The 27,424-nt window shown below is 36.4% G+C and overlaps 2 protein-coding genes across 3 annotated transcripts; both read right to left on the bottom strand.

The window, feature by feature from the left end:
- Window positions 1-1,858: 1,858 nt before the first annotated feature.
- On the bottom strand, window positions 1,859-19,108 carry rab28 (RAB28, member RAS oncogene family). 2 transcript variants are annotated; one of them, XM_065274301.2, is made up of 7 exons: window positions 18,662-19,093; window positions 14,779-14,875; window positions 14,235-14,323; window positions 13,973-14,102; window positions 6,635-6,738; window positions 6,447-6,524; window positions 1,859-3,333 (listed from the first exon to the last, which is right to left on the bottom strand). In XM_065274301.2, the coding sequence occupies exons 1-7, from the start codon at window positions 18,734-18,736 to the stop codon at window positions 3,241-3,243; spliced, it is 666 nt and encodes a 221-aa protein (XP_065130373.1). In that variant the 5' UTR covers window positions 18,737-19,093; the 3' UTR covers window positions 1,859-3,240. The 2 variants fall into 2 exon arrangements, with proteins under 2 accessions (XP_065130373.1, XP_065130376.1); XM_065274304.2 differs by lacking the exon at window positions 1,859-3,333 and adding an exon at window positions 3,984-4,091 and having other exon boundaries at window positions 18,662-19,108.
- Window positions 19,109-23,692: 4,584 nt separating this feature from the next.
- On the bottom strand, window positions 23,693-25,848 carry nkx3-2 (NK3 homeobox 2). Its single transcript, XM_065270784.2, has 2 exons — window positions 24,773-25,848; window positions 23,693-24,633 (listed from the first exon to the last, which is right to left on the bottom strand). Exons 1-2 carry the CDS (start codon window positions 25,092-25,094, stop codon window positions 24,209-24,211), a joined length of 747 nt encoding a protein of 248 aa, XP_065126856.1. The 5' UTR covers window positions 25,095-25,848; the 3' UTR covers window positions 23,693-24,208.
- Between the last annotated feature and the right edge of the window lie 1,576 nt (window positions 25,849-27,424).

The raw sequence follows: 27,424 nt of genomic DNA, 5'->3' as shown, positions 1-27,424 counted from the left end.
AGAGATCTTACCTGTGTGAAATTATTGTTTGAATGGAGATCTTACCTGTGTAAAATTATTGTTTAAAAAAATGATCATACCTGTGTGAAACTATCATTTAAATAGAGATCTTACCTGTGTGAAACTAATGTTTGAATACAGATCTTACCTGTGTAAAATTCATGCTTAAATAGAGATCTTACCTGTGCAAAATTATAGTTTGAATAGAGATCTTACCTGTGTGAAACTATTGTTTGAAAAGAAATCATTCCTGTGTGAAACTATTGTTTAAATTGAGATCTTACCTGTGTAAAATTATTGTTTGAATAGAGATCTTACCTGTGTAAAATCTTACCTGTGTGAAATTATTGTTTGAATATAGATCTAACCTTTGTAAAATTATTGTTTAAATAGAGATCTTACCTATGTAAAATTATTGTTTGAATAGAGATCTTACATGTGTAAAATTATTGTTTGAATAGAGATCTTACCTGTGTGAAATTATTGTTTGAATAGAGATCTTACCTGTGTGAAATTATTGTTTGAATAAAGATCTTACCTGTATGAAACTATTGTTTGAATATAGATCTTTATCTGTGTGAAATTATTGTTTGAAAGGAGATCTTACTTGAATGAAATTATTGTTTAAATAGAAATCTTACCTGTGTGAAACTATAGTTTGAATAGGCTAGAGATACCTGTGTGAAATTATTGTCTGAATAGAGATATGTGTGAAATTATTGTTTGAATAGAGATCTGTGTGAAATTATTGTTTGAATAGAGATCTGTGTGAAATTATTGTCTGAATAAAGATCTTACCCGTGTAAAATTATTGAATGAATGGAGATGTTGTGTGAAACTATAGGTTGAATAGACTAGATATCTTACCTGTGTGAAATTATTGTCTGAATAGAGATCTTACATGTGTAAAATTATCGAATGAATGGAGGTGTTTTATAGGCTACATGTGTGAAATGTGCGTTTGAATCTCTCGGTAATCGTGTCTCTCCTCGACACATTAGTCACGCCATCACTCGGAGGCCGCGCGCGGAAAAAACTCCCCGCCGACTCTCCGCTCGTCTGTCAAACCTTCAGGCCGTCTGTTCACGTTATTTTCCACCCTATATTATTCTTTCCTCGCGTCTTTTTCGAGAGCGCGATGTCTGTTTGAACTGGAAGCGTCTTGCCGTTGTTTTCTTTAGAGAAACACCTGTACAAACAGCGGCCGCGCCAAGTGACAGCTCGTGCTCTGACAACGGGAAGGGAAGCGCGAGATGACCTCGCGGACTCGCGCGAACGGCATCACGCGCGTGCTCGACGTGTGAAATCTTACAACATTTCAACGCCGTGGAAACACAAGTTATTAGTTAAAAGAGAAACCAATTTCGTTACGGATCTAAATGAAAGAGAATCCAAAGACAGATTCATTATAGGGCCTACAATTAAACATGTTGCAAAATGTAGAATATACCGGGGTACATGTTAAATATAAATTTAAACCAACGTCACTAGTGTTGAACTTAATTCTCTTTTACCTGGTAAAATTTACCAGAACAATATCCCGTAAAAATATGAATCATTTAAAAAAATACACGCTTTATGATATTGTGTTGTGCTCAGGTGAGGCTATATGGAAACGGAAGGCCGACTTTAGATGATGAGCGCCGGACTTTAATCTGAACCATTTCTTTTCTCCAGAGAGTAATACAGTAGGCTACAATAAATTATACAACGACATTTGAATGATATTACTACTGGACAATATTCCTGACCACACAGCTTCGTCTACGCATTAATACATCTTCTGAACGCGGGACATGGGAAAGATTTGTCACATTTGCAGAGAGTAATGAAGATGGAGTGAAAGAAAAAACAGACATCGATTTTAATGTGTCTTTTGACATTTATAACTAAACTCAGAGAGCCTACAACATTTTACACCCGAAGAAGCTTCACTGTTCAAAATTCTGTAGAAGTTACAGTGCAGATGTTAGCCAGTAACTTACTGTAAATTAAAATTTATGTTATTTACTGGCAACAGTTTGTTTAAAGTTAAATGAACATTAAAAAGTCTTTATCTTTACAGAATTAAACTAAATAACAGCCTTATTCAAAGCATTCTGGGAATGAAAATCTGAAGAAAAAAAGAAAAAAGGTTTATGAGGATTTCTGGTTTCCAGAATGCTTTGCATGAGGGTGTTATTTTATAGTTTTATTCTGTAAAGTCAAAGACTAATGTTGATTTAGCTTTGAACAAACTGTCAAACAGTCATACAGTAAATACATTTATATCTACAGTAAGTTACTGGCAAACAGCTGCATAACTACAGCAAATTTTTTACAGTGTAATTGTTTTTGCAAATACATTCAGTGTTTAAATACAATGTTGTATCGTATAATGGTAAAGTACAGAGACAATTCCTGATGTCCCAAAAAATAAAAACAAACAAAGCTGACAGGCACTCCTTTTCTGCTGATTACTGGACCCAAATACTTAAAAGCATCGAACATCAGTCTTATAATGATTTTTGGAACATACAAGGATTTTTGAAGGTATTACTTTACAGTTAAATTACAAAATTTCTGCTTCATAGTAAAGTTTCTACAAATTGCAAAACAAAAAGCAATAATGCATACCACACTAAACAGCCAATTCTAATTTGTTTCAGAGAATATTTTTCTGAATAAAAAAAGTGACGAAATCTAGAAGTTTATTAATTTGCAGTTCAATAAATATGAAGCAAAAAAATAAAGTAACACATATTTTCTTTATAAATCATTTTTCATTTGTGAACTCTATTATGTATTTGCGTATATATTCTGCCTATAAAGCACTGTTGATTTTGACAGAAATATTTATTTTTCAGAATGATGTCTGAGCACAAGATGTCAAAGGTAAAGGATTTCTTATGCAGGTGTCAGATCTAAATGGTCATAAAAATACTTCATCTGAAAAAAAAGTAAATAATCTGTTTTCTCTAATGAGTGTCTGTCTCATTTATCTGATAAATAACAGATAAAACTCTGATCTACTCTCATTCAAAAGCTGTTTTCAATAATGTACAATATCTAATTGGCAAAAGAGAAAACAAAGAATCAATTGTAAACTGTAAAGGTCACAGCAGAATCTGTGGATCAGCTCTGAATGAGAGTGAATTAAATGTCTCGCCTCATCTGTACTCATGACAGATCTCTGTTAAACACAACACTTTTACAGCACAGACACCGAGTGACAGAGATGACAAAGATGATGTATCGTAGTCACTGTACGTTACACATGGAACTGCGTGGAGGGTTGACCGGTCGTGCCACCGATTCCTGACTGTAGTTCACTATGTTTGCTTTCACCACGTGCTGAACACACACACGCACACACAAAAAAGCCATTAGTCATCTCGTATATATTTAAGAAATTTTTACACGTGTATATAAGTTATATATAAATATAAAAATGTATATTATATATAAATAAACACTTAATATATAAATAGGTTTTTCTTAAAATTAAACATGCATGTGTATATATATATATATATATATATATATATATATATATATATATATATATATATATATATATATATATATATATATATATATATATATATATATATATATATATATATATATATATATATATATATATATATATGTATATATGAAACATGCATGTTTATTTATATATAAATAAATCATATATAAATCAAATAAATACATACATAATTATTATACACTGAACACACACATAAAACAAAAAGTGTGTTATATTTCATTTGTTATGCAAGGGTCAAAGTACTGTATGAGTTCATAAGTGGACACATTTATTTTTCTATCTCACTCATTTGATTCAGACCAAAGATTTGTAAAGAATGACATACAATTTCTTTTTCTAAACTGAAATTACTAAATGTTTCCAAACAGGTCCAAATGTCTGACTGATAACACGCACGCACGCACGCACGCGCACGCACACGCACGCACGCTCACACGAACACAGACACACACGCACACACATACTGTTATTGGACAGAGCAGATCTTGCTCTGACTGGTCTCTTGTCTGATTGGTCCCTCATCCTGAGGATAGTCCACCAATTGTGCTTTGACAATACGCTATACACACACATATGTACACACAAACATATGACACAGACATGCACATACAAACACAAAAATACACAAAAAATACCCAAACATACAAAGACACACCATGCAAAAAAAATAAAGAGAAACAGAACAAAAGGAAAATGAGATTTAATGCATTTATGCCAGAATCCAGAAGTAAAATTAAAGGAATAGTTCACCTGAAAATGATAACTAGCCAATATTATATACATTCTTAATCCATGTATATGACTGTATTCGTTAAGACAAACATAGCAGGGGTAGTTTAAAAAAATATCCTATCTCTGTTCAGTTTTATAATGGCATTGGAAAGTGCCCCATTTATAAAGCTCCAAAAAGGCACACCTACATCAAACACCAATATATACAGCTATTAAACATCTTAAGAAGTGAAGCAATGGGTTTTTGATTTGAAAATATTTATATTTTAACTAGACTCACATGTGAAGCTGTGTACAAAGTCAGTGGTTAAAAGTCAGTGGAAGTATAAGTATATACTAGGAATATAAATGTTTCCCAAAATTTAAATGTTAATGGATTCGTTTTTGAAGGATAAATGTGCTTTTTGAGCTTTAAAAATGGGGCACTATGCAATGCCATTATAAAGCTGAAAAAATAACTCTTGATATTATTCGGCCGAAAGAAGAAAGTTATATGGACCTAGAAATAAAATGTGGGCTAATTTTCATTTTGGGGTGACCTATTCCTTTAATTACAGATTAAACAAATGATTAAAAGCAACATAACAACAGACACAGAGAAAGAAAGGAAAATGAAGAGAGTTCAGAACATTGATGTTATATAGACACACACTGATTCAAATAAAGTGATGCTAAGTACAGAGACATCAACAGCGCACACACGCACACACACACAGTCACTTATGTTTTTTATAAACTTGTACTGATCCTATATCAGTTTAATGCTATTTTCTATCCCTTACAAAAACATGTGCATGCCATTAGATTTTAAGGGTTAGTTCACCCCATAATGACAATTTTATCATAAATCGTTTACCCCCGTCTCGTTCTAAACCACCAAATCCTCCGATTGTCTTAAGAACACATTTTTATATATTTTTGATGAAAACCGGGAGGCTCGCGTCTGTCCCAAAGACTGCATTTTGATTTTCACTATTTAAGAATTTAAGACATTGGCAAAAAGGTCCTTGTGTCATCAGTAGTTTAATAATAATAATATTATGAATGACGAGAACACTTTTGTGCATAAAGAAAACCAAACAAATGATTGAATTCAACAATTTTTTCTCCTCCACGTCATTCAGTGCACGTTCACAAGCAGATTACGGCACATGCTGCTGACATCACCTGCTGACGTAGTTGCCAACGGTTTTTATTTTTTATTTAAGCCTTTATGCAAACATTGGAAACAATACTTAAACACCCAGTATAAATGCACACACACACTTATACTATATAGCTCAGTGGTAGAGCATTGTGTTTACTGCGCAAAAGTCATGGGTTCGAACCCAGGGAACACAAATACTGATACAAATGTATAGCTTGTAATGCAGTGTAAGTCGCTTTGGATAAAAGCGCCTGCCAAATGCATAAATAAATAAATAAATGCACAAATAACTAAGTCAGCCGGTCATATCAGCAGCATGAGGCGTAGTCTGCTTGTGAACGCCCACTGAACGACAACGAGGAAAACAAAATGCTGAATAAAATAATTTATTTTCTTTGCGCACGAAAGCGTTATTGTCGCTACATAATATTATTATTGAACTACTGATGGCACATGGACCTTTTTGGCAATGTCTTTCATTCTTTTCTGGGGACAGACAGAAGCCTCCTGGATTTCATCAAAAATACCTTAAAATGTGTTCTGAAGACAATTGGAGGACTTGGTGGTTTAGAACGACACAGGGGTAAGTGATTTATACTAAAATTGTCATTTTGGGGTGAACTAGCCCTTTAAAGACAAACTATTTTGCAAGCAGCAAATTATTTCACCAATTATTTCAATTTAGCGTGGAGTTAGTTGTCATGATATTTCACAGTGTACGTGAGGAGATTTGACACTTACAAATATACACAACCATGTACACACCTTGTATCTGAGGTTTTTACATTACAGTGGTTCCCAAACTTTTAAATCCCCGCCCTCTGGCACCATATTGTGCCCCCTAGTACAGTGAACTGGTCAAATGTTCTATATGTTTTCAAATGATTTGACCAATGATGTTTGACATTTTATTTCAGTATTAAACTTCCCAGGGAAATTTTTAGGTTATCCATAATTGTGGGAATCCTGCTGTCACCAAAGCGCCATTAACCTCAGCAATTCAAGAGAGATTATAAAAAAAAATCACACACTCACCTGTGACTGCTCCATCTCTGCTTTACTCAGCTTAATGCCTAAAATCTCTGCTGCCAGTCTTTGAAAACAGAGACACACCTGTGAACACACACACACACACACACACACACACACACACACACACGTATATGAAGTGTAAGGCACCTTCCAGAGTACAACAGAGACATGCATGTGTGTTTTATACTCACAGAGTCTCCAGTTTTTGCAGACACAAACTGACTGATGAGTCCATTCTCCTGACAAAATCGTTGATGCTTTTCCATCTTTACTGTCCGCATGTGTTCCAGATCAACTACATACACAAACACACAGAAAACTCAATGAAACAGTTAATGTTATTGTGTTTGTCAAAACCTTTACACGCCTCTAAACTCAAGAGAACCGTACAGAATATCAAACCTCTTCCCCCGAGGGCACACGCATGTACACACACACACGCACGCGCACGCTGAAACCTCTATATGACCCCCTAGATCACATACTTGCCACTCTGAGCCGTTTATCTCACCTGTGTCATGTGATCTTGTAGCTCATCTTCAATGTCTGACCTAAAATCTCTACAGAGCTGCCAGCGATAGTCTGATTTAGTGATCGCACAACAATGTCGCCCTGACACCCATAACACTCCCGTCTGTGATGTCACAGCGAGGTCACCCACAGGTCAGCGCACAGGGGTCGCTCCAGAAATTCTGCCAGTGTCCTCTTCCTATTTCAATGTTACAGACACACCTGTAACAACACATATGTATGTGTGTGTGCGCTCATTCTCTAAATAAACACGCAACTAGAAGCAGCCAGACATCAACACACTTTCGCAAGACTTTCAGTATAAATGCTCATGTACACAGAAGAGAATACAATGAATGAAATGAAGTGTGTGTGTGTGCAAGATGAGATCTCTGAAACTTAACACTTAAAATCTTAAAGATCATGTCAGACAGACAGACAGACAGACAGACACACACAGACACGCAGCTTTATTTAATAAAACTAAAATAATACAAACACGCTGATACTCCAACACAATCGTATAATACTCGAATTTCTGTTATGACAGCATGAATAGATAAAGTTTAGTGTGGTAGTATTAATCTGTAGTCAAAGTAGTAATACTCGGATTCCATTCATGAAATTAAAAGCTGCAGGATTTCGGCATCGGAGTAAAAATATTTTTTGACAGCCTTCATTCATTACCTGCACAAATCCGCTAATGTGTTTCTGTAGAGGAAATATTTTTCTAAAATCTATTGTTACCAAATATAACGTCCAGGTCACTGTTAGATCTTTACTTACACGTCAGTTAAACGTAAAGAACAGTGTGTTATTCTGCTCTGAACCTCAACACACACACACACACACACACACACACACACATTGTGAAGTCACTTCTGAGTGGAGTCTAAACTCGACACCAGCGGGTGAGATGTCAGTCCAGAGCAGCATGGCTCCAGAGGGCCCGTGTGTAAATCCGAGGCCATTTTTCTACCCTAATCTAATCTAAACCAGTACGTCCCGTCTCCCAGTCACTGAAGAATAACACCGATGGATCCTCTAATCTTTCCTCTCTCTGTGTTATCGGACGAGGCTCTATCAGACTGATCTGGAGGTCTGCTTCTGCTCATGGTGTCTACTGCAGGAAGAGCCAGCAAACATCAGATTCACTGTTTACATGCGAGTGTTAGAGATAGCATGACAGATCGCCCTCAGTGGACAGTGAGTGTGTGTGTGTGTGTGTGTGTGTGTGTGTGATGGATCATTAGTAAGAGAGAGTGATGGCTGCTCCTCGTTCATTTCACCGGCGATGTTTACTTAAAGCGCCGCCGTCTAGGAACCCTGCACACACTCAAGCACTCACAAGATTAAATATTGCCTCGTGTAAATAAATCCACAAATGTGCACTAATCTGAGTATCTGTGTTCAATACCAACTCATGACACCAACCTCACACAGTAGCCAATATTAATATCCAGGGTCTAAAATAAAAACTCAGCAAACACCAAATGAGAGTAATCGCCTGTTGGCCAAATTCTAATGGTGTGTTCACACTAGACGCAAATAATGTGTTAAGCGCAAGTGATTTACATGCTAACCTCCTAAAACAGGTTTCAGTTACACAGAATGAAGTATTATGGTGCAAACAACAAAAAAATGAGATGTACACATATGTGGACATCCAGGTCTTGGGAGGTTAAGTCAATGCAAAAATGCGATAGACAATGTGCAGCGCGAATGACGCGATTTGCGCGAATTGAGCATTTTCTGTGTTTGACGCACATTACATGTGATTTACGTGAATTGAAAAATCTGAACTTTGGATTTTCGCAATGCGTTAACCAATCAGGAGCTTGCTCAATTAATGATGTGATTACGACATCGTGAGTAGAGGCAGAATATGCATGTGTAATGTATTTTATACACATGCTAAAGCCGGCGATTGACGCAAATTTCACGTGCAAAAGTCTAAAAAGCATTTATTAATTGTAATAATTTTCGTAAACATTATTAACTTTTTCGACTTTTGAAAAGTTGGAAAAGGTTCTAATATTTAGGTAACTTATTAAGATTAATAAATGCTTTTTAGATGCATTAAATTTTTGCAGTTTAGATTAGCTAATATATTTAACTTATGTTAAAATTTAGTACCTTAGTGCAGGGGTTTCCAAACTTTTTGTGTGTGTGGACCACTATCTATAATCAAGAATTTTCACGGACCACCTCATATTACTCATAATAAAATATGTCTACACAAAGTCCTGAATTTATCTGCACCTCTAAAGGTTTACTAGGCTTACTAGCACTAAAACTATAACTGGTCATCACATCAGTACAACAGATTCTTAAAAAATATATTATTTTATATTTAATTTTGCCTTAACACGGACCACCTGCAGTACCCTCACGGACCACTAGTGGTCCGCGAACCACAGTTTGGGAATGGCCGCCTTAGTGCATAGTGTTACAAATATGTTTAGTTGGTGTAGATGTAGTTTGAAAAAAAACCATGGTTAGTAAAAACATTTTACACGGTACATTTTCTCAAGTCACCGGCAAAAAATTATTACTTAGTCCCTGCTGATATCGCCAACCTCCTCCTTAATTTAACAATATTTTAAGTTCTAAAGCAGTCTTTAAAGCAGGGGTTCTCAAAGTCCGGACTCCGGTCCGGATCCGGACCCGACGGGAACTTGATCCGGACCCGCGTCGACTTCATATTATAAGTGCATTAATTTCTATGTGATTGATTAAATGTGTGCATTTGCTACTTTACAAATGCATATTAAACTTGTTAACCATTCGTTTAGTTTTTTTTTCTTTTTTTTTCGAAAATAAAACGAGTTTTTAAAAAAAATGTCCTGTGTGACGCTGTAGCCATCACACCCAGATATTATGCGCAGCTACTTCATGTACTACGGCTTTTGATCAGTAAGTCCTTATCAATCTGAAATCACTGTTGGTTTGAGTCGTTTAAAACATGCATTTGAAAAAGCAACACTCGTCATACATAATCTTTATACATATTCTTTATTATCATGAAATACCTGAAAAGGTTTGAAGAACAGCAATATAAATATATCCTTAAAGTCGCAATGAAATTGAAATGAAAAACTATATATGTATTTTTAATAGTGTGGTATTATTAACAAATGACTTATCTGTGAGCTTCATTATTTTTTAAAAATTCGTGTGTGCTCATAATCTTTAATCAAAAATGCAAATCTCCTCCCCTCCTCAAAACGATCTCTCTTCACTTCCGGTCAAAAGTATGGCAGGTGGGCGGGGTCCGGGAGAAGATCGCAGTGATTAGCAATTAGCAACACGACCCAACTTCAAACGATCCAATCAGATCTCGATGGACAAATTCAAATCCAGCCCTGCCTTATTTCATCTCAAAAGCCGTTTCATTCGGATATACGTCACCACGGGGAAAATAAGGCAATCGCTACTTCCGTTTCATGGCGACTTTAAGACATTTCCTGGAGCTGCGTGTGTCTGGTTCTTCGGCTGCAGCACATATTAAGTTTCTGCCCGAGAGCGCCCCCTGGCTTTTGGATGTAGCGGCATTTCACCGTAATCATTGAGAAGCAGTGGCCTACCAACCACACTTTTTTTTCCTTTTTTTTAGGTTGCTCTGTATTTTGCACCTGGTTACTTTTGGCATATTTCTTGTGTTTGTTTAAAAAAAATTTTACTTTAAATGCAAAATACACTTATGTTTTTCCCCAAACTATTTGTGTTGATTTGTTATATAAACAAATGATTTAAGTTTTTCCGGACCAATGAAAATGATGAGAATTTAGATTTGGACCTTTGAATGTAAACTTTGAGAACCCCTGCTTTAAAGTAACCAGTCAGTTAAAAACTTAAAATGGAACAAATATGAACTTACAGACTTTCTATTTTAAATAATCTTGTTCGAATATTATGCATGACATAGTAGCAGGTTCATAGAATGAATTTACCCCACAATATCTAACACAGAGATCATATATTTTGTTTCCCTGTCTGTTTACATTAACTTCAGTCTTAATTGGCTATGTTTACTCTAATACTTAACGGGTAGGGCAGTTGTGACCAAATTTTGACATGCATTTGATGGTTCAGGTACACATCCACATTACCACAAGCACACACACCTCAGCAGACTGTCCGTCACAAAACATCCAGGTACAGAATTGAGACGGTATTCTGTACTCCTGACTGCTGTTAATAGATCTTATTGAAGTGTTTAATCATATTAAACCCTAGAGAGAATCACAGACTCACTGACATCAGCTACTAGCACAAGTAACACCAGCAGAGAAGAAAAGATGAGCAAAGCTCAAACACTTCCATATCTTTTCCATTAGAGGGACAAGGGCAAGTGAGCCGTCAGGTCAAAGGTCAAAGCTTGCTGACGTGCGGCTGTTAAGTGGCTGTGTTGAGGTGTAAACACACAACCATCAGTTCACATCAACACTCGTTTAGTGTGATCCACTGCAGATCCACACATGCATTACAACCCATTACAGTCACTCACAGATCACAGATTTATGTGTGAATTCTGCTGAATCCAAATCTCTGAGATGACGCTGTGTTCTTCTAAGACTGTGCTTAACTAATAAAAGCATCAATTAAATTTTACCAGATGACACTTAGAGTTAAAAACACCTTACTATTAAATTTGGTTCTACTTAAGCAATTTTTAAAGGGACAGTAAGTAGGATTTTCCCCCCATCTAGTGGTGAAATTGTATTTTGGATTCAAATGAATAGTGCTCTCTAGCGCCTCGCTTTTTCAAATTCGTGTGCAACTACGGTAGCCGTTATGTACTCACTGATCTCCTTGTCCATTTCAGCTGGTTCATGTGTTCTGAACGAAAGCGCGTTGTGGAAACGCGTTGCGGTAGGCTAGTGCTTTTTGTCCCTCTTTGCTATTATAGTTTTTCAATATGGCGGAACAACATGGAAGCCTTCTTGAACTTACCCGTTCAATGTAAATAAAGAGAAGAAATTCTAAGCTTACAAAGGAAAGTAAGTTCATAGGCGAAGGCCATTGGACACCAGTGAGGACATATTTATGAATAAAGACCTAGATTTTGACTAATAAATTAAAAAACGACACATTGTCCGTTTAACATGGGATTGTAAATTACATAATTTTAAAACCTGTCCACGTGAAGATGGGTTTAGCTGTATACGTAAAATTCGGTCATTAGCCAACGTCTTGCCTGTAGTCAGACACTGCTACTTCACGTAACAACAACAACAACAACAACATTGATGGACTACATGCTTGTGTTTGTGTTAGTTTTATTAAAGTAAAATCTTCTGCTCCTTTGCTACTACGGTGATCAATTTTGATACTACTGGAATGTATGCTACACTGACTTCAGTCAGTTTCAGTGGTTTCATGTGTTTGCAGATATTTCTTTTCTTGAGATGATACTGTGTTTACAGACTTTTTTTAGAATGAGGGAAAAAAATATTGGATAATGAAAGTAGCAGTTAAGTAGCTCTGTGTGTGTGTGTGTGTGTGTGTGTGTGTGTGTGGGGGGGGGGGGGGGGGGTTGGTCTATGTGGTTTACGAGGACATGAATAGTGTATAATAACATGTTTATTATGCTATAAAGGTGGTTTACAGGGACACAGAAAGTGTCCTCATAAACGGAAAAGCTAAAAAAACATACTAAATGGTAGTTTTTCATAGATTAAAGACTGGCAACAGGTTTTTGTGACATTGGGGTTAGGGATTGAGGTAGGTAAGGGGAATAGAATATAACAGTTTGGACAGTATAAAATGCATTGCGTCTATGGAGATGTCCCCGTAAACCACATACACCAACATGTGTGTGTTTGAGCCTGTATTAGACGAAGATACAAAATTTGAGGAATCAATAATTGCTGAAGATAGTTACCACTTCGAAACGTCCATTAACAATCTTCAGCAATTATTGATTCCTCAAATTTTGTGCTTTTTTTCAGTATGGACCAAACAAAAAACACGTAACTAATGACCAATAGTAGAACTTCAGCCTAGCATATAGCGCTAACTCAGCAGTAACACCTTTGTTTTTTGCATTGAAACAACATAGTAATTAATTTTATTTAATATGCATTTAGGGAAAGTGAAAAGAAAAAAATCCAGTGTGGCGATGAGCAGAAACACTTGGCTGGCATGAAGATCCAGAGTTTTGTTTGTTCATTCGAATTTTATATTCAACGAAAACTTAATTTTAATTTGTTTATTATCTGAATAAAGCATTGCTCCTAATTGTTAACATTTTTTCAACATATATTGAAAAAAAAATCTTTATTTATATAGTGACTAACAAAAACCAACAATAGCAGAGCAGTGGTCAGTGGCCCCTGGCTTTGTATTGTTCAAAAACTTTGGCCCGTTGTGAAAACTAACTAAGAACTAAGATCCTGGTCTATGATGTCAATGTGTGTGAATTACTGATGAGCACATGTGGATGTATGCTAGTGTGTGTGTGTCATACAGCTTTATGGGCTCTCAGGAGTTTTGAAAGCCAACAAAAGCCCCAGTGCTTAAGCGGCCACACAAGACGTAGCTACACACACACGCGCGCAGATGCATACACACACGCGCGCACACACGGATGCACATGCGCGCGCGCACACACAGTGTAAAATGCCTACTAATAAACACAAATACAAATCAATATCAAACAAATACATCCCTTTCTTCTCTACTTCTGAAGAAACACACAACTGATAACACACACACAGGTTTGTGTGTAAGAGGCACATGTCTTAAACTCTCATATGTTTTCTGGAATGACAGCAGCTCTCGTGTGTGTGGAGTCTAATGGCCCGTGATCTACCACACAGGTTGGAAGGGCTGCTGGTCTCAGCAGCAACATGTGGACCAATATTTACCCAACGATTCAACCGGCACATGAAGTTAAACTTTCCACACACACGCCCGTGAAGAAGCTCACACAACCGTCAGATGAATAAAATAAAATCTCTTTCCTCCCCACATCAATGTATTTTTGCATGTGTGTTTGTGTGACGTGTACTTACTCTTGTTTCCGATCAGTGATATCGCAGGTTGTGTGTCAGACTCTTCATTGGTTTTTCTCACCACATTTAACCAGTCTTCAAGATTCTCAAAACTCTGAGAATTAGTGATGTCATACACCAGGAGCACGCCCTGCACACAAAAGACACCATCCTCAATTTTATAAACCATCAAACAGTTTTGTCAATTTGTCAGATTTGCACGCACACACAAATACAAAAGCACACAGTTATAAATTTAGGTGAGATGTGGCTTGTGTGTGACCTGTGCTCCATAGATGTACTTGTCCAGCATTTTTCCTCCAATTGTCTGTCCTCCAATGTCCCACACCTGTAGGGTAACATTCAGATTTCCTGTAAAATAAGGAAGCGAATGAGTTTAAAAACACAACAATTCACAAATAAATACAATGGACAGAGAGTGACACACAGAGAAGGAGTTACAGTCATAATATTCATCATAACATACAACGCAAAAAAGATAATTGTCTAAGAATCTAAATCATGCATGTCTGTCTGTCCATCTTTAACTTCTCTTATTTAAAATAATGTTTGAATGAGGGAATCCATAATTTAGAGTTTATTTTAACCTATGCGTGCGTTGTCAAATTGTACAGCTGTTTGTTTTTATTAGTCCTATTGTGACAGCAGAGATCCAACATCTGCTGAACACCCCTGAACACAAATAACTGACTTAAGAGTATTTAAAAGGTGATTTGTCACACTACAGGACACACACACACATTCACCTAAAAACTGATGATGAAACAGATCAACTATTCATGTTTGTGTATAAGATTATGTCTAACCTGGCAGAGTGATTCTCTTGAGGAAGAAGTCCAGCCCTATTGTCTGTTTATACTGTTTCCCAAATGCCTCTTGTGCGAACCGGGTGGAGAGAGATGTCTGAGAGAGAGAGAGAGAGAGATACAGACTTAGTGGACACAAGCTTACTATAGAGATGGGCAGATGGCTACCACAGGAGGAGAGGTTGTGTCCACACTGTGTCCAAAACCAAATGGAGACAGAGCTGCACTTTCCAACACAATGCACAAAGTACAGAAATAATCAGACAATTTACTTAAAAATAAAGTGTATACAACAAACAATTTGCCCTCTGTGCTCAATGCATTTTATATTCACATTGCTCCAGCTTCACTGGGTATTTTATTTTCTGCTCCTCGCTCACTCCTCGCTCCCTGGCTTCTCGCTCTGTGTTCGCTCCATGGCAAAAATTTGTGTCTAAGTACCGCTTCATTCTAAATGTTCATTATTTTTGGATATTTCACAAACCTCTGTTCTAAGATGAATTAATCACTGTAAAATAACACAAAACACTAAGAGTAAAACATCAATGTGTTTTATTTAAACCGTAAAAATAATAATAAGCCAATAAATGAGATATGTGCGGATCAGCACTAACTTTACCAGAGTCTACTGTTTAAAATAAATCATCTACCTGCCACCCACCACAACCTGTGATTTTATATCATTTATAGTAGAATGCACCTATCTGTACAATGAACAATAAGACAAATAGATCTGAGATCTATACAAAGAGTTTGTTTAGGGTGTCTTCTTTCCAATACTGGGACTATAAACTCAACACTTAAAATATTCGACCCAGAGTTGTGGAAATGGCAGCGCAGTGGCAGTATGTTAGTGAGAAGATCTGACTGATCTAACCGGACAGGGCAAATGCTTTCCACATGCTAGATCCGACCGGACACACGTTTGTGTTGGCGTAACAGTAGCGCGGTGCTGTCCGTTTCCCTCCCACCCTAGGTGACGTTTAAACAACCCCATCCTGAGGCACAAGGCACTGCTACCCAGAAACCTCTGCTGCGGCTGTGAGGGAGAAATACTGCCACACAAACCAAACACAAAAATCTAAAAGAAAGAGAGATCTTTGCTGTGGTCTGAAAGCTTTACTTCCAAGTCATTTCTTGTCGGAAACTTGGCTACTCTAAAGAGCAAGACACTTTACTTTTGCAGTAATCCTTTTGCAAACTCGGGCGATGTCCAACGGTTTTAAAGGAAATGCTTTGAAGAAATAAAAAAGCACAATACAAGTAAATGTGACTTGATGAAAACACTGGAGCCACAAATGTCCACAACGATAAAAACTAAATGAGCTTGTTGATCTGCTGTCTAAAAGAATCAATCTCTTCTCAATGTTTTTTATTGTACATTTTGTCATTTTGGGGGTACATTTGGCTAAATTGTAAAGGGCAAGAAAAACATTTGCACACTGCAGAGTATTTATTATCTGATTAGTAGTGAAGCTACTATCCCTTACAAATTTTAACCATGGTTTTACTACAGTTAAAACCAAAAAATGGTTACTGTTGTAAAACCACCACAAAATAACCATAGTCTCAATAACCATAGTTAAATCATGGTTACTGTAGTAAAACCATGGTTTTGCTAAAAGTAATCAACAGTGTTGGGGGTAACGCATTACAAGTAATGAGCATTACGTATTAATATTACTTTTCTGAAGTAACAAGTAAAGTAACGGATTACTTTTTAAATGTACACATTAATATTTGAGTTACTTTTTCAAAAAAAGTAATGCAAGTTACTTTTTTAGTTTAATTAATTCGATTAAAAAAATGTATGTACTGAATTAAACTAAACAGTCACATTATGCACTATATGCGTACACTCCTGTGTAGGAACAGTTTGAGTCAAAAAATGAACCATATAGTGCTATGTAGAACCATATGTGGTGCTATATGGGCACTATCTGGTTATACACAGGTGCAACGCAGGTATTTCACTGTTGCTATAAACGGTTCTTCTATGACTACGAGCAAAGAACCACTTTTGGTGCTATATAGCACCATTTGTTTTAAGAGTGTAATGCATTACTTTTAAAAGTAACTTTCCCCAACACTGGTAATCAATACACCAAAAAACATGGTACTAAACTTTTACCACAAAAAACATGGTTAATTTTCATAAGGGATAGCTTAGGGCTGTGCAATTAATTTTGATTTTCAATTTTGAATTGTTTATTCAAACAATTAAAAAAAACAAGTTATCTGAGGTAAAACAATTGTCGTGCAATTTAATTATAAATTGCGTGCTGCTGGAACGATGTGTTTGTAAGGCACTTCGAAAAAAACACTGCTTTGAGAGCCTACTGCAACACTTACTTAATAAAAAGGTTAAATAAATGCATTGAGTGCAATAAGCATGCAAAATGCAATGAGTAATTGTGTTAAATAATAGTGATTATGAAAATAAAATAATTGTGATTATGATTTTGCCAAACATCGAGGAGCTCTATACCATAGCTTAACCCACTGAAGGATGGTTAACAACTTCTTTATGTCTTTTTATCCTTATATATTAAAGGAATCATATTATGAGATTTTTTTTAAGTCATTCGTGTTCCCAGAGTGCATATGTGAAGTTTTAGCTCAAAATATCCCACAGATAATTTATTACAGCATTTTAAAATTGCCACTTTGTGGGTGCAAGCAAAAATGTCCTGTTTTTGGGAGTGTCCTTTAAAATGCAAATGAGCTGGTGAAATGCAAACACTGATCGCAATGATTGCTGTAATTAAAACTCAATTGGGCTGTCAATAATTTTTTCTCTCTGTCTTTATCTCTGCACTAAATGGCAGTGCCGTGGCTGGATTATTGTAATAGGACTTGCTACCTACTTCACAAAAACGCGAAATCTGAATAACTGAAAAATGGTTTACCAAAACTAAGTTACTGGTTTGTTCTTTATTACATTTTCAAGGTTGGTGGAAACACTGGGGACCCAATTATAGCACTTATACATGGAAAAGTCCGATTTTCATGATATGACTCCTTTAGGGACAACATCCCCTTTGAAATTGTGTTAATATGCTCCATAAATCCTAATATAATAAGCTCATATCTACACTACAGCATGAATGAAGTGCACTCAGATCGACACCTGAATCTGTTTTATGTATATCTGTTATTGACAGCAGCAATCTTCTCATAATAAAACTGGGTTGGATAATACACATGATACCAGTGAGTTACTGTCATCGTGCTATGTTGTGCCCCCCTACATTTACCCTACATAAACACTTTAAACACTATACGTGTGTAATTAGATCTAATCTTTACCCTAAAAATTAACTAAAACTTTATACAGGTATTTAACATAAATACAATGCAAAAGAGACATCCAATAACTCCTGATGGAAAGAAATACATTATGAACAAATGTTAAAATAAATCTATACACTGAATACATAAATGCAGGTATCAATCAAAACAACACTAAACAGACGTTACATCAATACTTTTAAAGTTTCTGTAAGGGTTTAGTTCATAGACAGTTTTTGTTAAATATCCCTTAAATTGTCTTGTTTTTAGTCAGTTTCCTCCAAAATACTACAGATACATTGTTACTACGGTAAAACAACTGCATTTTTCAAAGTAAACGGTATGGTTTAAATAATAACTTCACATATGTAAATATTGATAATTTATTAATGTACAACGTCGGCATATGGGTAAAAAGACAGAATTTAGCAAAGAGCGGTTTATTAGCTATATCCCAGTAGTAACGTCAGAGTAAAACAACGTACTTGTGATTATATATGTCACATTTACTATCGTGTACCTGTGTAAGATTGTTTTTAATTTACTGTGATGTATTTTATGTTTACCATGATACATGGGTAACTGTTAATACCTTTCCAGATGCTCCGTCTCCCAGCAGAACGATCTTCAGCTGTCGCTCCTGAATCTCTTCCTCTGAGTCCGACATCACCACAACAATAGTACAATTCAACACAAACAAACAATTAGAAAACACACGAGGTGAAAATAGAGATTTAGCAGCAGCGGTTTAATCTGATCACTGACGCAGCCGCCGCCATCTTCCCTCAGCGCAAACCACCGCGCACACAAGCACACAGACTCGAGCACATAAACACAGAGACAAGCTTTATAACTGCCTCTAATCTCACAACTCTCAAGGTTAAAGCTAAAAGATATGGGTGTGGTTCGGTGCGATGGTGTGGGCTTTTATTTGTTTTTATGTCGATCCAGCTCTCCCGATACCGGAATGGACTCGTCCACCGTGACGCTCTCCTATTGCCATGGTAACGTGCGATAATGCGGGTAGTGGATTCCACAGTTGTGTTGTTCAGTGAAGTAAAATGATTGAGAATTTATATCCATGTATACTTTGACGAAAACAAAATAGTTATATATATAAACGAAAATATGATTATTAAAAACATTAACAAAAATAATAAAATGCTACCTGTATTTTTCTGTAATAATTTACATATATATATAATGCATTAAAAAATATGGGTAGCATTTTAATCTTCACATTAGTGGTGTATGGTTAAGGACGTGATCATAATAATATTAAAACAAAAAACTAAAAGAAAGATGCACACTTACATTTGTGTTGTGATCTTCAGATATCATATCATGACAAGTGACACACACACACACACACACACACACACACACACACACACACAGTTTTTTCTTAGCGTTTCCAAGTTTAATAGCCTATTGGTTCTTTGTACATATACAGAGAACATATACATAATTTGCGTTATGTACATCTTGTGTTTTTCTTTTTGGTAGATGAAAATACAAAACATCTTTAAGGAATCGTTAACTCTATATAAAAAGTTTGAGAAAACAGAAAAAAACCCACAAAATTACAAAGCAACCTGATGGAGTAGATTTATGAGATTATTGAGATATGTCAATTTATTGTCTGAAATTTTTTCGCAATGCTGAATATTATTTTACTTAAATCATGCTGACAAGAACTAATTTTCTTTATTTGTTAAACGTCAAATATATAATCTATATACATTAATAACAGGTTATTATTGCATGTACACTTTAAATTGTGTTGGGCGATTTTAAAATCAATGCTGGGTAAATATTGGACAGAACACATAATAAATTGGGTTGTTTTAATGCAATGCTGGGCTGTTTAACTCATGGCTGGGCGTTTTAACTCCTGTTCTGTCCAATATTTCCCCAGCATTGGGTTACAAATAACCCAGCAGAATTTAAAGTGTACCTTTGTAACATTTTATAATTGTTTCGTTTTGTTAAAAAGACTGTAGGACATCATAATACGGCTCTATTAAAAACGTAATCACTACTATAAAATTCAAAGAAGGACGCACACTTACATTTGGGTTGAATGATCTATATTCAGGTACCATCCTGACGAGTGTATTACACACACACACAGGTTCCCGGCTAACATGACTCACCGCGATGGGTGACACACCTTTAAAACTATAATAGACGTTTAAAAAAGGTGAGTACCATCTGTTATTTTCCTCACATTATTTACTGAATAGACAAAGTGAAAGTCAGATTATGATCATACTGTGAAAAAAACACACCAATTTTCAATAGCCTATTCTCATTCCACAGATAAATTACCATAGTGTTTCCTCTGTCTATATATGTTTTGGGTGAAACACGCAGATACCTGTATTAATAACAGTGATTTGACTGTTGTTCTTATCAATTTAACCCTTTACGTTTAATTTCACAAACACCTGATAATTCCGCTTGGTGTGCAGTAGGCTCTTTAAAATTTAAATAGTTAATACCTGCATTTTTACAGTTAGTAGGATAATTGAGAATTGTGGCGGTGCAAGAAATGTGCAGAATGAAATAAACCATCGTTACACTGTCGACACATTGAGATCTAAAACATTATAAAACAGTGCAGAAGAAAATTAGCCGCATTAAAGACGTTGCGTACAAAAGACCCAAGCTGTTAATTAATTAATGTAGGGCTATTTTCTTTTTTGTCATAATCCAATTTCATTCTCAGTGTTTACTAGCCTACAGGAAAGTCTTACAAATAACAACAGTAAGGCAGAGTTTTCAAAACCTTATTTTCTTTTTCTCTATACGCTGATCCGAGAATTCTTTTTTAAAAATAATTATCCGTCCGTTTTGTTTTCGGGTCACTCTTAACGTCACAACACGTCAGGCGGGAGTGTAATTAGATCACTGATCATTAGATCTGATAATTAGATGTGATGCTGTGACATGTTTAACTGTTAGAGGCGTTAGGTTAAACACCTGTTAAGCATTTCCACGCGTGCAACATCTGCTTCACATCACAGTCCACAGCAGCTACTCTTTCACGGCCACTTTATCTGCTCTGTTCCTGATGTTCTGACGATGAGACTCCAGCAGGTACAAAGAGATTCACCATGGGCAACCAGAAAAAAAGGCGCGCGGAATCCCCGAGGAGCACAAGCACATGTGCAGGCTTTACAACGAGAAAATATAATTCAATTAGGAGATAAATGGACGTCTGCAGGTGGACAATTCTAACCCGCAGAACTGAAGTGTCTGAAATGCCAATTTTCTTTCATTAAATTGGAAACTTGATCTAGAACAACAACTGGCTCATGTCTCTGCGCGGGAAATGATTGCGCTGATTACGCGCCATTATGTGTGACAGCCGCGCTCTATTAGCGTGTATAAAGAAATTGTCCTTGACGTCCAAAATTTGACCAAAAATATACAGGCATTCACAGAATAGTAAAAAAAGGACTTACATCTACTGGGAAATTGCGAGAGCACGTTAGGGTTGCAAATCCTGTAAAAACACAGTGAGGAGGGCAAACATGACAAATGACATTGTGAACACACGTCGCACATCTGAACAATTCATTACAGCACACGATCACACGCAGTAACATCCAGTGTGGATGTATAGGCTACTCTAAACCAAGGTTTCACAAAGAACCATGGAATCAGAAAGGTTGACTATATTGTTCCACAAAGAATGTTATTATATTCTCAATTTCTTTAGTAAAGCACCTGGTGCCAAATTCACAGAAAACCATTCAGTGAACACAATAAGCTATAGATTGAAAACATCAATACCAATATTAAACTTCAACAACTACAGGAACCCCACACTTTTTGTTAATAAGAGGATTCTTTGACAATTCAGAGAACCATTGGGAAAATCTTGATTTTAAGTGTGTGTGATTACTTCAATGCCAATAGCATTTTGAGTTGCAAAATGGATCTCCATCTGCGAATGATTTTTAGATCATGGGAGCGCGCCCGTTTGAGTTTGACACTAAAGCTCATGGCGCAGCTCTTCTCTCTTTTTTTATTTAACACATTTTCCCGGAAAAGTGAACCTTTGTAAAAGTCTTACATTTATACTAAAAATGTAAAAACAGAGAGAATATATACTAAAAGCTGTTTATAATGATTATGTGATAATTTTTTATAGACTTCCACATTCTTTTGTTAAAATCTAAAAACATTTCATCTGAAAATTGCGTAGTGATAATACAGAATTATAAAGACATGTTGATGCTAAATGATGCAGACAGGCCTACTGCATATGCAGTAAACCAGTCATGAAGCAGTTGATCAATTTCTTCACGTTATTTTACCAAATTGCCAAATGTTTAACTGTCTACTTCTTTAGATGTCAGCGGGCCTCTTAAAGCTTCATTGGTTTACCCCTAGCATTAGTAAAAAAAAATATTAGAATAATCTAAATAATACCATAGCCTATTGTACAACTGTGAAACTCTATACGTACGCGAAACTGTACGCCAACTGTCAGGTGTACGAACACAAAAATCTAACGTGCGTACGCAAACCTCACAACAAAGAGACTGATCCATCGGTACACAATCTATCATGAGACAGTCTGTTCATCATTTTCGTATAATTCACAAGAGTGAGTTTCTTTGGGAAAACATCATAGAGACAAACACTTCACCTGCTCCTGAATTATACGAGAATCACCTCAAGGGAATCAGTCTTGAATGACGCGGTGTGATTTTTTTCGAGCCGTTCACAGGACATAATATTATATGATTTATTTTTGATAATACAACCGATTTTAGTACTTTGTATCTTTTGTTTCTTGTACATATTTCTTCACATTGCATGCTTCTTGGTATAGCTATGTATATTAGGAAGATTTTATTACTACTTTTAGAATAATAACATGACTAATTAATAAGAAAATTGATATTGATGTAAAATTTAAAATTGATGTTTATATAAAACAACTGAAATAAGCTATTAGTAGTAATTTTAAAGCATATATAATACATTCTGAGGTGAGCCGCGTGCATAAATCAAGCATTCGCGAGAAAAACATTCACAAACCCAATAGGTTACAATCTCTTTATTACTAATGCTGTTACTACTGGTATTGTGCTTTTATTATTTTGTTTGTTTTAAATTGTACTTTTTCCTTTATTATTGTAAACCTTTCTATTGTTGTTTTTAAATAATTTCAACTAACTGTTTATGACATTTTCTCTCTTAATACTGCATAACAGGCTCAGTATACCAATAAGGTACGAGAAACAAAAAAAAAATCTTTTAATGATGATAGGAAACTAAAAAGGTGTAATTAGCGTCTCAGTAAATTTAGTGAATTTATGTGCACACGATTTGCGTTTGGTAAGCAGATATCTTTTATAACATATAATAATGACCTATTTATGCAATATATGACATACATAGCCTGTATCTTAAATTTTTGTATGATGCTAGAATTTTAATGGCTGTACTATAATATTTATGTTGTCTGTATTTGCTGTGATGACACCCTTTATATTATACTTATAAAATAATTCATGCATTATTATTACTCCTTTCCGTTTAAGACTAACGGCCATTTCACGTGGTATATATTAATAAACATGTAAGAAAAAAAGTAGTTAAATATAAATACAAATGTAAGAAAAAACAAATGAAGCTTTACAAATTTTAATGTTTGCATTTAAACAACAGCAACAAAAACATATTACACAAATACGAAAACAAGTACATATTTAAATCGTTTGAATTCCACGGCTCGCTTATAAAGGAGTTTAACAAACCTTCATATCATTATTTTGCTCAGTTTTTAAGCTTAAATTTCGCAATATGGGGAAAGTGCCAGTCGTTACCTTAGAACTGCAGCAAGAACGCGTCTTAACGACATCAAGTGCTGTTTTCCAACCAGAGGAAAGAATGTTTTGTTAAAAAAATCGAAAGAAAATGACAAACTGTCCATACAATCTGAAATAAAATCCTAAACGTGTCCGTACAGAACCAAACTGAAAACAGTCCCGGGAGGAACGAGGCAATTCTGTAAATAAATCTCCTCGGTATTTTTCGTAAACGTCTTAACAAAATAAATATGAGCGAGTGTTCAGTCACTGGTTTCCAGTAGCCTACAGCAGCGAGTGTTCTACAGTTACTGGTTTCCAGTACAGGAGGACAGGCTCCAGGCGGGCAGGCAGTACGTGTACGGGTAGTAATAGGAGGGCTGCAGCGCGAGCAGCGGGGGTCGAAGCAGTTCTCCAGGACTGTACTGCCTCCGGTCGTCACGGACCAGAACTTTCACGGCCACTTTCTTCGCTGCCGGGGCCGAGGCCAGCAGGTCGGCGGCCATCTGACGCCGTTTGGTTTTGTACCGTCGGTTCTGAAACCAGATCTTGACCTGCGTCTCGGTGAGTTTGAGAGATGCCGCGAGGTCCGCGCGCTCCGGTCCAGATAAATAGCGCTGATGATTAAAGCGCCGCTCGAGCTCGAACACCTGCGCGTGTGAGAACGCGGCGCGGGAGCGTTTCTTCCGTTGCTTGGGCTGATCGCCGCTTTTCTCCTCTGTCGCATTGCAATCTGAAACACAAACGCGTTGTTTATTTTCCTGAATTTAATGAAGTCAGAGGAGCTCGCGTGGGACACTCTTCACTGCTGGAGAGCAACCATCACATCAACTCTTGACATGCATCATATGAAGTTGTGAGAGTTTACTCACCGGACACGCAGTCGCTTAGGCCTTTGCTGTGATCCGCTGCCGTGGATTCGTGATCAGTTTCGTCCGCTAAATCAGCGTCTTTCATGCTCTTTGGGTCCCGTTGCGCTCTCGCGTCGTTATCCTCGCTAAGTCCAGAGTCTGAATCGTAGTTTTGCTGCTCTCGCTCGTCGCTTCGCTCCGTTCCGTCCATTTCATCAAAGATTTTCCAGCACGCACTTTTGGAGAAACACACATCCAGATCCTTCAGATGGCGAGACTCTTCTTTTCGGTTTAGAATGGCTTGAATGGAAAATGGCATCAGAGAGTTACTGCGCACGGCCATTTTCAACAAAAAAAGTCACTTTTGATCCCAGAGCATCGAAGTTAAACGGTTCTGATCCGGATCACATGGAGTTTTAGCCCCGTGGCGGCAGTTTAGTCGCATTGCGCCCCGTGTTAAGGCACTTTTTGCGGATGCGCATCCACGTCGCCAGAGCGCAAGTATGAGTGAACACACAAGAGCCACTATCCACTTCACCTGCGGCCGACACTAAGCCCACAGCGTGTGCCTATTGGCCAATCTACTAGTGGAGTCTTGATCTGATTGGATGTCAGCAAGTTCCACATATTTACAGCGTGTCTGAACACTCGAACGTCTCACCTCTTAACCCTTGTACATCCGAGAAGAGTAAAAAGATATCAATTGACAGTCTCAACAAAATACGAGCTAATAAACGCACACAACGCCTAGAAGCTTTAAAAGCGCAAAAGCAGGTGTCGTCGGACACCAGACAGATTTTCACGTAGGAAAATTAACTAATCACTATTTGTATTACTGATTTTCATTACAAATACCATAGTTAAGCAATGATATTGTTATAGTAATACAATGGTAAAAATGTGGTTTACTACAAATTAAACAAACAAACTGGTTACTGTCAAACCATGGTTAATGTTCTCACAGAAGTGAGAAAACGCATTAACGCTTTTTCTATGTGATTTTATTTTTTGTTTAATGGCTGTATAGAGAGGGACATTAAAACATTAACATTTACGCATCTAGCAGAGGCTTTTAGGAAAATTTGTAATTTAAGGGTGTAGTTATCACAAATGCAAACCAATTCTTTTGTTCCGCGCCTTTTGATGAATCGCTATAATGTTAATGATATTAATGAACTCTATTTTATTTAGTATTAGATAAACAGGTCTGTCCAGCCGTGTTTCCGTCTCCATACATAAGAATTTTTTAATCCCTAAATTTAATTAAAACGATTTTTAGGTTTACACGATTTCTAAGTCTATTTAGTTTCTTTAAATAAAATTTTACTTTTGTGAGACTTTAATTTAGAGATTTGATGTACTTTATATAGCCTACATACGTCTGTGCATTATGCACATGTGTTTTGGCTAATTATTATTCAACTCTAATACCGAAATAGGTCAACAAATGTGTCGAAATGACAACAAGGCTGCCATAACGTACAAATAATAATACAGTAACCCAACAATTATTAATTTGTCGTCAGGAAAATACTAAAACATTCTGTTTTCTGTAAATATCACTAGACTCCTGTTTATGCATAGCTGTTTAAAGAAGAAATAGACAAGTTAGACAAGTAACCAAACGTTAAATCGTGGCTTTAATATTTGATATTGTAAAAGCGTAAAAAAGAAAACGTCCTTACTGTTAATTTGTAAAGGTAAACTCGAATATCATAATACGATTATTCTGTTTATTGAGTGTCTAAAAATCATCACATAATAAAAACTACGTTCATAAATGTAGATTAATAACTTATATGCTAGTTGCTTCACATTGAATTCCTTGTTGTACGTTAGGTAAATTGGGCATATAGGCCTTTAAATCGCGCGTATTCCGATGCGACCACACTTCATTCCACTGTCCTAGAGAAAATATTTGGAAGGTTTTCAGAAAATATTGTTTAAACGAAAACTTACCTGTAAACACACAATTTCTATCATGTTTTCTAAAATGTCATAACAGAAAATTATCATTTAATGTGATATCTTACACTTCAATAACAGCAGGAATTTTATAGGCTATAGGCTTTTTAAGTTATTTCAGTTAATCAGAAGAGCTTTTATTGTCAGGTGTGTTTACACATACGAAGAATTTGTTTTGATGACAGAAGCTACCACAGCACAAACAGAATGACAACGAGAAGGCACAGATAAAAAGCGTTAAATATATATATTATTAGTTTTAATGTAATCAGCTTAAGCTAAACTATTATAACAGATGCGAAATTCAGGCAGTGACACGGATGGAAATCAAAGATTTATGGTTTTTTGTTGTTATCACTGGACAGGTCTGTAGTCAGTAAACATCATGTTTACAACGTTTCTTATTCCTCCTAAACATTTAAGCGCGCGCGTCTCCATCTAGCGGCCACGCGCCTCACTCACGCGCTTTGAGGCCTCAGCGCCGATAAGCGATATGAATGTCTGTCAACGACTATCTTTTGGTCTGCACCGACATATGTTCCTGTTTAAATCGAGATGGATGTGATCGACTGTGGGCGTGCACGACGTATAAACTACGCGTGCATGTAAAGGAATGATTAAAGCGTGAACGTGTCAGAGGCAATAAACGTCACAATATCTGCTGCGTCTTGCAGCATGTGTGTTAACAAAACTGCGACACATTACATT

Source organism: Paramisgurnus dabryanus, chromosome 16 (genome assembly GCF_030506205.2).
Source record: "Paramisgurnus dabryanus chromosome 16, PD_genome_1.1, whole genome shotgun sequence".
Taxonomy (NCBI): Eukaryota; Metazoa; Chordata; class Actinopteri; order Cypriniformes; family Cobitidae; genus Paramisgurnus; species Paramisgurnus dabryanus.
The sequence above is the reverse complement of the archived record's forward strand: the minus strand, read 5'-3'. Positions and strand labels throughout refer to the sequence as shown.

Coding starts and splice junctions, on each gene's coding strand:
- rab28 (XM_065274304.2), bottom strand. CDS start 18,736: ATGTCGGACTCAGAGGAAGAGATTCAGGAGCGACAGCTGAAGATCGTT. Junction 14,324..14,778: donor CAAGAGAATCACTCTGCCAG/GTTAGACATAAT, acceptor CTTATTTTACAG/GAAATCTGAATGTTACCCTA. Junction 6,739..13,972: donor ATCACTGATCGGAAACAAGA/GTAAGTACACGT, acceptor TTGTGTATGTAG/TTGATCTGGAACACATGCGG.
- nkx3-2 (XM_065270784.2), bottom strand. CDS start 25,094: ATGGCCGTGCGCAGTAACTCTCTGATGCCATTTTCCATTCAAGCCATT. Junction 24,634..24,772: donor CCTAAGCGACTGCGTGTCCG/GTGAGTAAACTC, acceptor TTTGTGTTTCAG/ATTGCAATGCGACAGAGGAG.